This window comes from Alligator sinensis, unplaced genomic scaffold (genome assembly GCF_000455745.1).
Source record: "Alligator sinensis unplaced genomic scaffold, ASM45574v1 scaffold594_1, whole genome shotgun sequence".
Classification (NCBI taxonomy): domain Eukaryota; kingdom Metazoa; phylum Chordata; order Crocodylia; family Alligatoridae; genus Alligator; species Alligator sinensis.
This window is the reverse complement of record NW_005842286.1, coordinates 371,029-382,398: the sequence shown is the minus strand read 5'-3', so window position 1 is coordinate 382,398 and position 11,370 is coordinate 371,029. Positions and strand designations below refer to the sequence as shown.

General features: G+C 54.2%; 1 protein-coding gene across 2 annotated transcripts; it reads right to left on the bottom strand.

Annotated features, from left to right (window-relative positions):
- Positions 1-337: 337 nt before the first annotated feature.
- NEU3 (neuraminidase 3) lies at positions 338-11,313 on the bottom strand. 2 transcript variants are annotated; one of them, XM_025209384.1, is made up of 3 exons: positions 7,475-11,313; positions 5,472-5,701; positions 338-4,161 (listed from the first exon to the last, which is right to left on the bottom strand). In XM_025209384.1, the coding sequence occupies exons 2-3, from the start codon at positions 5,676-5,678 to the stop codon at positions 3,109-3,111; spliced, it is 1,260 nt and encodes a 419-aa protein (XP_025065169.1). In that variant the 5' UTR covers positions 5,679-5,701; positions 7,475-11,313; the 3' UTR covers positions 338-3,108. The 2 variants fall into 2 exon arrangements, with proteins under 2 accessions (XP_025065169.1, XP_006028116.1); XM_006028054.3 differs by lacking the exon at positions 7,475-11,313 and adding an exon at positions 7,276-7,332.
- Between the last annotated feature and the right edge of the window lie 57 nt (positions 11,314-11,370).

The window sequence follows — 11,370 nt, the reverse complement described above, 5'->3', positions numbered from 1 at the left end:
GCCCTGCAAGCACAATCCTGAAGCGCTTCCTTGGTCCTTCCTCTTCCACTGCTGGATGACTTGCGTGTAAACTGCAACGTGCCCAGGCCGATTCTGGTGGAAGGCATCTGACACCTTCCCCAGAGGCTGGCACTTGGGTGACTCCGCCGAGACCCCAGCTCCTCTCTCTGCCACGCTGCAGACCACAGATGTGAGCGGAAGGATCGAGGAGACATTTTTATTTCGAGGTCGCTCAGGAATTAGGACCCTGCCCAGGAATTAGGACCCTGCCCAGGAATTAGGACCCAGGTGCCACTGTCTAGCAGCAAGGAGGCAAACACCCCACGATTGATTCAGTTATCAGAAGCAAGTTTTATTCATACCCATTTCTGTGCAGCCTGGCACCGCAAGGACAATTTTGTACCATACAGCAGGCTTGTTGTTTCTCCCTGTATAACAATCCCAAGCAGTCTTTTTTTTGTGTGTGTGCAGGAAGATGCATTCAAACCGATACAGCGCCTTCCTTCTGAAGCAAGTTGTCCTGAGACTGCAATGCCCCATGGGTCACATCCACAGCCCATCCATGCCAGAGGGAGTCTTCTCCAAAAGGCTTTGCATGGGGCCTCCTTTATGGGAAAGACGTGACAAAAATCTCTAGCTGTGCTCCTTTTTGAGGTTGCAGTGAACAGGACGTTTATCTTAGGGAAGGAGACAGACATGAACCGCAGCACGGTCCATACAGAGCCATGCACAGAGCACCCCTAGCTGGGGTCAACCCTGGATACAAAGAGGCCTCATGGAGTAGCAGTATGGAGCAAAACTTGATACCAAACCTGTATTCCCTGTCTTGTCCCTAAATAAAGGTGACAGCTGCTGCGATCCACCACGGAGGCATCCAGGACAGCATCTGTGAACCCAGCGTAGGCCATGTCGCTGGCAGAAGTGTTTCGTGTACAATAGTCTATGCAAGCAGGTGATGTACAGAGCTGCAATTCAAGAGTGACTGAGAACCAGGAGGGAACGCAGCTCCCTCTCCTCTGGGCAGTATGGGCTGTGCCATACGGGAAGGAGACACTCTCCTGCTGCTTAAACTACCATAATATTGCACATACTACACACCCTCCAATAAGCCAGGCGCTGCATTTTTGGAAGGCAGCATGGAGACCAAAAGCTTTTTCTAGATTCACAGTCAACCGCGTGGCATAGGGTAAGTCCTCCTGGAAACACAGCCTCGAGGAAGCGTGGCATCCCAGGGGACAGCCTGGGGGAGGCAGCAGGAACTTCCTAAAACAGCAAAAAAGCAAGGCCTCCGACCCTTGCAATGCAGTAGCAAGACTGTTATTTCTTTACTGGAAATTGTTTGAGAAGTCCCTGTAAATAATAGTGTTGCTTCCACTCCTCAAGCCTCATCAGGATACTACAGACTGCCCGCAGAAGCTCTCACCCTCTGCCTGAGATCAGTGACACTTCAGCCAAGTGCTAGAGCCTCACCAGTGGCTGCGAGAGGGTTAACAGTGGCCGCTGGCTTCAGCACTTCCAGGGATAAGTGGAAGCTATGTTAGCACAGCATCTGCTTGCTTCTTTTCTTCCCTGTTTCTATTCCAGCAAAGAAAAACTGGCTTGCCCACTTAAGACACAACCCTTCATTTTCATAGAAAATTAGGGTTGGAAGGGACCTTGGCGTGCAGGTCATTTTGGAGGGTGGAGCTAGTCCAGGTCATTTTGGACGGTTGATTTTTTGCGGGGGAAGGTGCATCGAGTATGCAAGTGTGGTATGTGATCATGGGTCCAGGAGTCAGGGCTGTGTGGGTAAATGATTCTACAAGCAACAAGCCAAAAGCCTGTGAAACAAAGGCCGGTGATATTCGAGTTAGTCTGCAGAGCTAAGAATGCTTCAGTGCTTAAAAAGAAAAAAAACTTTAAGCTATTTAACCAGGATTCTGGCGTCCTGGACTCTTGAAGTGTGTGCGAGAGGAAATGTTACTTACAGACTAAAGAACATTTGAAACAATTACTGCTTTGTGTAGTGTTTCCCGAGGTTTGGGGACTGAAGGGCCACTCTTAGCAAAACCAGGCATCGTCATCAGCCAACTTCTAACTCAAAACACTACGATAGCATATGTGGCCTGGTGCTAGGCAGACCACTTCCCACGGCCCAGGGATCCCAACCCCTATCAAGGCCTCGTTGTGCTAGGTGCTGTATATACATTCACACGGAAAATGGTCCCTGGGCTTGCGAGTCTTGGCCAAGGAAGGGTGAAAAGGGGATGTATCACAACATTGCAAAGATGAGGCTCAGAGGCAGAGAAGTGTGGCAGCTTGGCCCTCATCGTTATGCATCCTCCATCTCCAGAGCACTTGCCAAATACTGGAGAGGGACTGCAGGAAAGCAGGCCCGAGCAAGGTGGTGGGAGATGCTAGCCAGCCCCCCCACTGCAGACAGCAGGTGCCTTGGATCATATACGGTGCTGCTCTTCTGCAGATACTCTTTTTCATTGCCTTTCTTCCCTTCTCCAAGCAAGCTCTCTTTGGACAGAGCATGGTTCTTAATGGATGGGGGTGTCCCAGGGTGACAGGCCACACCATCCGGGCTGCCAGTCCCAGCAGGCAGATCAAGGGTTGACTCTGGACCGTGGACTGGGCAACCCAGGCCCGGATCCTGGACGGCTGTAAACCAGCCCCATTAAAGGCGACGGGGCTATGCACTTTACACCCGCCGAGAATCTGGTGCTTTCAGTGGATTTTCAAACCAAATGGTCTGGGCTGTACTACACGTAAGCTGGTACCCGGAGAACAGCCCCGTGAGGCTCCAAAATGAACCACCTTGCAAAGAAAGCTGGTCTGGAGGCTCCCGGCAGTGGTAGCGGTAGCAAATCAGGCTGGGATCGGTGGAAACCTAACTGGTCACCTCCAGGGCCGGAAGGGCTGAGCACCCACAGGTGCATGTGAAGTGCGGAGGCTCAGCTCCCCTGAAGCCTGTCCCTAGGTGCTCCAGGAGATTGATTCTGGACGAGCAGGCTTCGTTGTTTCAATGCCCCCCCCGTGGCACTGAGATGAAGAGCTTTAGGTGATCCTTCCTGCCTGGGATACTGCCCCATCTGGTCAACATCCATCCATCTTTGTCTGTGGTTACTGCTCGGAGGAAGAAGAGCCCCCATGGCTCTCCAGCTCCTGTTGGGTGAAGAGCTGAAACACAATCTGCTCACACGGGAAGTCCACCCCGCACTCGAACAAGCAGCCGAACAGAGGTGGTGACTCCTCGCACACGGCCAGGTCCGAGTAACCACATGGCCCTTGGTAGAGGACCCAAGGCCTTTCCCAGCTGCTCGTCTCCAAAGGAGTCTTGTTGAGGTAGACGCCCAAGTCGACCCTCCTGTGTCTGCTGGTGGGGTGGGAGTAGACAAGCCATGAGGTGGCACCATGGCAGGTGGTGGAAGAGGCGTTCTTGCAGCGTGCCAAGCAGGTCTTCTCACCCACGTCGGGGCCTGTCCCTTCCACACCATCCACCACAGCAGGCTCTTCCATTGGGAAGAAGCTCACCACACTGCCCTGGCACCCATTAGGTGGCTCGCACAGCTCCTTACACCATGAAGGTCTTTCAAAAACCACCCCACGGTCTCTGCTGAACGCTATCACCCGGCACTTGCCCGGGGTGCGGGCATTGCAGTGCAGCATGAGGCCTCTGTCTTTGTCTCTCACCTCGGCCACCTCACACTCCACTGTGCTCTTGCCCTTGAGGTGCTTGCCTTTATGCCACTTTTGGCCGCGGTCATCGCTGTAGAAGATCAAGGAGTGGGGCGTGGTGAAGCAGGACACGGGAATGCCGCAGAAGCGGGTGTGAATGTAGTAGGTGTAAGCTGGGATCACCAGCCGCCCAGAGCTGAGCTGCACCCCGTGGCCTGGCCCCACTGCAAAGGTGGCCCACTTCTTCAGGTCCTCCCCGATCACTTGCTCTGTCAGATCCGTCAACGGGCTCCAGGTCTGGCCGCCGTCCCTGCTAGCGACGTTGCACAGCCTAGCAGCGTTCCTCCCGGTGCAGATCTGGTGCCGCTCTGTCACGTGCTGCCTCACGCAGATGAAGAACAGGAAGACCGTCCCGCTGTCCTCCTCGTACACCGGGCAGGGGTTCATGGTGCGGTGGTTTGGTAGCATGGCTGCCGTCAGGGTTTCGATGGGTCCCCACTGCGGCAAGAAGGAGAGAGGGGGAGACCCGGGAGGTTAGCAAGCTTGGCCCGTTCCTCAGGGCATCTCCAAGACCCCTCAAGAAGACTAGCTCTCTAGCTATCATGAAGGCTGGGGTGTACAGCTGGAGCGCTCATGGAGACCAAACTTCCCTCCCACCTCTGGAAAGAGTTGTTGGATAACCAACACCGCTGAAAACCTAAATAGAGGCCTGTGAGGCTCCTGCCCTACATGGTTATGATGTGTGCTATCCCACATCTCCCAGTTACAGTGACTTTGCCTTTGGGAGCTGCCTCTGGTCCCATTGGCATTTGCTTTTCCTCCCCACGTGGCTCCCAGCGTGATGGAGGCACAGGCCAGCTCCTATTAGAGACACAGCACATGTGAACTACATAGTTGTCTGTGTGATGGGAAGGGACTCTAGCAGCCCCATCATCTGCAATCAGCTGTCTTGGCCCAGCCCCGTCTGGAGCCCATGGGAGGGGTGGTGGTGAGGATGAGCCACGCCGCTGGTATTTTTAACTTGGAGGCAATGTGTCATGAATGAGATCAAGGCCTATTTTTGTGGGAGGCTCGATTTCCCACCCTGCCCTGCCGTGGCTGACGTCCGAGTGAACAGAGGACCCTTATCCCATATGCCCCGGAGGGCGACGGCATTCAGAAACTGGGAGATCGGCTGGGAGAAAGCAGACTCCAGCCCCGAGGGATGCTCCATCTGCCCCGGGACGCGGTGGGGTCGTCTGAGAGCATCAGCTCTGCCTTGCCTGCTGCTTGTTGCCCGTCCCCGGTGGGTGCGGAGAAGGGGGCATGTGATCAGTGCTTAAAGAGATTACCAGCAGCTTGCCCTAAACAGATAGAAATCAGGCTCCTTTAGCCACTGGTGCTACCTCCGGCGTGCTGTGAAGGGCTGCCTGTACAGCGCATACACAGCACAGGGGAGGGTGATGACAGGAGGCTGAGGGGCCCGGGCTCTGTGGACCTTGTAGGCAGCAGGAGCATGTACTGCTTCTGTTGCAAGATGCAGAGATGATCGGCTGCTCCAGGCCTCAGGGGTCAATTTGGAAAAATGGTGCTCGATTCCTGCTAGCTTTCAACAGCAGGGAAAGGCATGGAGCACCTCGAAGGAGGGCGCAGCACCTCATAGGCAGCCAGCCTGGCGTGACAGGTGTCTGGAGGGCACCACAAGTCACACGCGGGGGCTCTGGAGCCTGCGTATTCAGGATCCTGGGATGTGCTAAGGCTGAGAGCAGAGAGAGATGGGTCCGTCGGGCACTGGGCCGCCAGCTGGCACCCGGTGCACGAGGAATTACCTTCACCGAGGCACCGTGCTTCCAGCCCCTTCGCAGCACCAGGCATTTGGCGTCCTCGTCCTTGACGGAGCAGCGCTGCTCGGCAAAGGCCAGGAAGGTGTGGGTGCGGGGGAGGTAGAGCAGCGCCGGGATCCGGTAGGTCACCCCGCCCTGCGCCTCCTGCCAGAAAAGCGTCTGTCTCCTGGTGTTGGCTGGAGCCCAGGGCATTGCTTCTCAAGGCACTGCAACAGCTGCGGGGAGAGAGGGGGAGATCACACTGAGCCTCGAGGGGCTAAACCTTTGCTGTGCCTTCCTGCCCAGGGGGTGGGTCGGGGAGAACCAGGCGTGGGCCAGAGCCTGGGAGCCGAGGAGGAGGGTGTTGCCCCTCTGCGTTTTCTGCTACAGGGGGGTTTAAGTGTCTCTCAGAGGCGCTGGGTGCTGCTGCAGCCCAGGCTGGGGATGGGGACTGGGTTGTGCCAATGCTCCTGCTGGGACCAGAGCTGGAGGGTCCTGGCTGGAGGGTCTTACCCCTCCGCTCAGGGTCAGACCGATGCCACATTTAGGGTCAGGAAGGAGTTTCCCCCCATGGTCAGACTGATGGGGGAGGGAGGTTTGCCCAGCCTCTGCCTGGGATCGCCTGAGCCTACATTAACAACTTTTACAGAAGCAGGATGTTAGCTGTCACAGCCCCCCTGCTTTCCCCGTGGCAGGTTTGGGGGTGATGTCTGCGTCCTGCCAGGGTTGAGGCTAGTTTTGCTAAGCCTTTAGATGGTGGCTTTGTCTGGGCTGCTTTGGACGGGGCTGATGCTGCCTTAGGCAGGGGTTGGACTAGATGTGACCTCTGGGGGTCTCTCCCAGCCCCACTTCTCTAGGATTTCTTTGATTTCTATGACCCCACGTGCTGCAGAGTTGGGCACAGGTGCCCCTCTCCCTTCTCTGCTGACCCCCCTCCTGCTTTTGGCTTTCTTCTGATGGGAGTTAGTCCCAGTCCCTTTACCCCAAAGTGGGTGTCTGGGCAGGCTCAGACCCCAAAAGCCCCCACTATGGAGAGAAACACGACCATAGCATTTCCAGACTGCCCCAGCACCGGTCCAGTGCCCCAAAGCTGGATGGAAGCAGGAGCATGATGAGGAGAGAAGGAAACAGCTGGATTACAGAAGGCGAGAAGGGGAAGGGGGATCCTAGACCCGAAATGCAGCCTCGCTCGTTCTCTGACAAGCCTCGGAGGGGGCAGAAAGTGCCGTGGTCTCGGCAAGGAGGGGCAGAGGCGCTGGGCGCTCGCTCCAGCTCTACCGTCCTCTCCTGCAGAACCACAGCCCTGGGGCCCCACTGCGCAGGTGCTCAGCGCAGCCCGTGCATGCACAGCACCTCCCAAGGATTGCAGCCGAGTGTCACGACCAGGGCGCTGGGCCTGCTCTGCAAAGCCCTGAGCTGTCTGCACCCGTGCGGGGCCCAATGCAGCTCCCACCAGCCCAGGGCAAGCCGGGTGTGATCTCCCGCACGCCGCAGCCTGGATCCGAGCTCACACCAGCCTTTCAGCTCTCGCGTCTCTGCACGCTCAGCCATCCCCCCAGCCCCAGCCCCAGGCTGCAGTCACCGGGTCCCCAGCTCCTGGAGGGGGAGAGGGACCCGGACCCGCCATGCAAGCAGGAGAGGGGGCATCCATAGAGGATGGGTGGGGGTCTCTCTCCAGCCCCCCTCTCTCCATCAGCTCCCCTGCAGCAGCACGGGGTTGGGAGGGGACCGCCTGCTCCCCCATCCCATCCCCTCTGCCCAGCCAGGCTGCTGCAGCCCCCCCAGCCCGTGCATTGCAGCCTGCGCTCACCCTCCGCTCTGCTTGGCCCAGGCGCTGCTGCTGCCTGCCGGGAAAGCAAGCTCCTCCCCTGGCTGCAGAGGATGAGCCCGCCCTCCCTGCGCCTCCGCCCACAGCTGAGCCAACCCCTGGCCCTGCTCCTCTCCCTGCCCCTGCCCTGCCCTGCCCTCCCAGGTGGGGAAGGGGCCTGCAGGGCCAGGCTGCTCCTCACCTGCACCTGTGCAGCCCCTGCTTGCAAACCGCATTGCAATCTTCCTGGGGCAGCTGGTTCCTCTGTCCCAGCAGGGAGATTTTTTTTCCTCCAAAAGTTTCATCTCTACACATTTCACTGCTGTTAAAACTCGACGCCCTGTGTCCTGGTGCTGTTTGGAGGCGTGCGGAGTGTTTTCTCCGCTCGTCTCCGTGTTGGGAGACAGGCTGCTCTGGAAGGCCGAGGCGAGCGAGCCATCTTCGGGATCCCATACAGGGTTGCCATTGCTGACCCTCCAGGAGTTTCCCACGAATGAGATATACATCTCCAGGAGCCTTCTGAGAGTCACCTGGGAGATAAATGATAGAGCATCGATTAAAATAAGTATGAAACGTTGAATCCGATTTATGCAGTTGTCTAGTGTGTTTTTGAAACGTCACAGTCATGTGCGTTTGCCTTCCTGATGTAAAGTCTGTGCGCCGTAATCATAACTGATGTACACAAGCACGTGGGCACGTTTGGGTTATGTGTTGCGGGCATGTTGGCATTGGGTGTCGTGGGCACGTTCACATTGTGTGTCGCGGGTACATCGGTGGTGTGTGTCACCGGCACATCAGCGCTGTCTCTTGTGGGCATGTTGGCGCTGTGTGTCATGGGCACGTTGGCGTTGTCTTGTGGGCACTTTGGCATTGTCTCTGCAGGCACGATGGCATTGTGTGTCGCAGGTACATTGGTGTTGTGTGTCGCAGGCATGTTGGCATTGTCTCTCGCGAGCACGATGGCATTGTGTGTCATGGGTACGTTGGTGTTGTGTGTCGCAGGCATGTTGGCATTGTCTCTCGCGAGCACGATGGCATTGTGTGTCATGGGTACGTTGGTGTTGTGTGTCGCAGGCATGTTGGCATTGTCTCTCGTGAGCACGATGGCATTGTGTGTTGCAGGTACATTGGTGCTGTGTGTTGCAGGCATGCTGGCATTGTCTCTTGCGGGCATGATGGTGTTGTGTGTCGCAGGCATGTTGGCATTCTCTTCCATGGGCAAGTTTGCATGATGTGTCATGGGCACATTGGTGTTGTCTCTCCTGGGCAGGCTGGCGTTGTGTCACGGGCGTGCTGGCGTTGTCTCTTTAGTCTACTAACTTCGCTACACTGCAACTGCCTCCCACTTTCAAAAGAAAACCGCCCCCGAAATGGCTGATGGTGAGGGCCCTTCAAAACAAAGCAGCTCCGAAGATACTGGAAAATGAGATTTTAAGGTTAATGAATGAGCTTTTGCTGTATCTGTCATTTTACTAATGGTATTAACATTATTTAATTTTCTGTATTTTTAAATTAACGTATACATGGATGCAGACCCACAAACATTTAAACATGCACAATACAAGCAAAATATCCCTAACCAGATCTCGTTTTTTTAACAATAAGATTCCCATTACAACATGGGATTTTGCAGTACTGTTTAATTATGCAATAGGCTTCAAATGTGAAATCATGATTCCTTCAATGCTCCTTATTTCCACCAAAGGCAAAACGATGGCTCTGTAGTGAATGAGTTTTAGAGTACAGTTGATCAGTCATTAATGTCATTATGTCGTGTGATGAAACCTCCTGGAATAGATGCAAATGGAGTTGGCAACCCTTATTCTGAAGGCGACGCAGAAAACACAGTTTGGATCCGTGTCTGGTGGCCAGAGCTCAGAAAAATTTGTTGTCATCTGACTTCCATGACTTGTGTTCATGATATGAAATGAGTAGGCAGTAAGTCTAAAGATAACAAAGGTTGTTCTTTTACACCCAGCGTGTCATTGAAGTGTGGATCTCGTTGCCACCTGATGTTGCAGAATCTCGTACTTTGGCTCGGTTCAGCAACGGATTGGACACATTCTTGGAGGAAAGGGGCATCAGTAGCTATGGGTGTTCATGGCTGAGTTATCATATGGAGCAGCGCTGGGGCCAGAAGAGATGCACATGGGACCCCAGCCAAGACCTTCTGCCACTGGACATTGATCTAGAGTTACTGCTTGCTTTGGGGCATTCAAACAGCATCCATGTAAGGGTAAATTGATCTTGCCCACATTTCTCCAGCTTGCTTATGAGAATAGCATGTGGAGCTGTGTCAAAAGCCCTACTAAGAATAAACTCCAGGTATATGATATCCACTGGGTTCCCTTCATCTACCACCCCTATTACCCTGTCAAAGGAGGAAATTAAGTTAGCGTGATAGGATTTGTTCTAAACCAACCCATGTTAACAGCTTCTGATCATCTCCTCCCAGCGTGGGTGTTTATAAATTGACTGTTGGGGGATGCAGGGCTTTGTTCACATGCTGGCTACACCAATGCATCTTCTGCTCCCAAGCCAGGAAGTTGATGGGTCCTGGATTGGTGGAGGACACGATGGTAGAGCAGTTAAGATGGCTTGCTACAGAGCCCTAGAGCCTTGCTTTGGACTACTGACAAAAGCCACCCCCAGTGGATGGTCCCTGCTCAGTTTGTCTGGGAAGTCAGAGATGGCTTCACTCTGCATGGGCCATTGGCTATGGACATTGGATGCTAACCACACTAGGCCAATGGGTCATTAGGTTTGGGCTGACCTTTGACTTTGGCCAGGATGTAAAGAGGTCTCTTCTTCAGAGGGAGCTCAGTCTCCTGGCTCAGCAGTGTCCGGTGTGCTTGGCTCAGTGTCCCCCCTTGGTGCACTCGTTACAAACCTACGACCCTCACTCCTTTCCCTGCTTTTTTGATTTGTTTCCCAAGGAAACAATTGTTATGTCCTCCGTGGCCGCCTTCTTGAGGAAGGCTTATAGTTTTACTCAGTGGGCCTAGGCCCACGCTTCCCCAAGGGTGTAAATAGGCCTGGCTCAACAGGTTCCACAGCTTGCTGTCTGCAAGTTCAGACACATGAAGTACAAGTCATGAGTTTGTTACTGGAGTAACCTTTAATTGCTGTTGGATAGCTGATCTGGCTGCTGGCAGTAGGGGAATAACACAAGATACATCAATCCCTGACTTGCTTTTTTCCCCCCTATACAAATGATGTATCTATATCTTCTATGGTTGTTTGACGCACATGATCCACTCATATAAAAACCACCCATGTGGAACTGAACGTGGATCATGTATGTACCTGTACCTTCACTTTACATAAAGGCATCCCAGTGGGTGCGTCTACACAAGGCATTTACTGTGGAGTAGACTAATTAGCTCCTCAGCAAATGTCTTGCATCTACATGTGCAGGGCTACTAGGCTGGAGTAAACTAATAAACTCTGCAGAAGGGTAGTACTCGTAAACACAAGTACCAACTTGCTGCAGCTTTTTTTACTCTGCAGCAGCACACGCGTAGATGCTGACAGGGCTTGCTGGGGCAAGAGGGGGCTTCAGTGCAGGGGCTGCATGCCATCTAGTCCTGCACTGAATTATCCTCGTGCCCCAACCAGCCCCTCCACAGCACATTGTGCCAGGTCGAAGCAGCTCTGGGCTGGCAGGCTGACCCCAAGCTCCCGGCTCAACACACTGCAGTCCCAAGTGCCCAGTCAAGCAGTGTGCCTGGGAGTAATATGCACCGGAGTTTATTGCTGCATGCTAATTGCACATGTAGACATGTCCAGTGTCACCTTTCTTTGTCCCAAATGCAAAGTCTCCAGTTTTAGAAGTCCATTCCAAAACTAGCTTGTTTTCCACTAACTGCAAGGCCTCTGTTCTGTTTACTTGGGCCACTCGGTAAGTTTTGATTCTTTGGGAAGTTTTAGCAGTTAACCCTTTTCAGACATTTTAACAAAACTTGGCCAACAAAAGGCTACAGTGTGGTTTCATAGTAGCTAGGGTCAGGAGGGACATGAACAGATCATCTAGCCTGACCACCTGCCACAGGCAGGAATGAATGCTGGGGCACAAGACCCCAGACAAGTGATCATCCC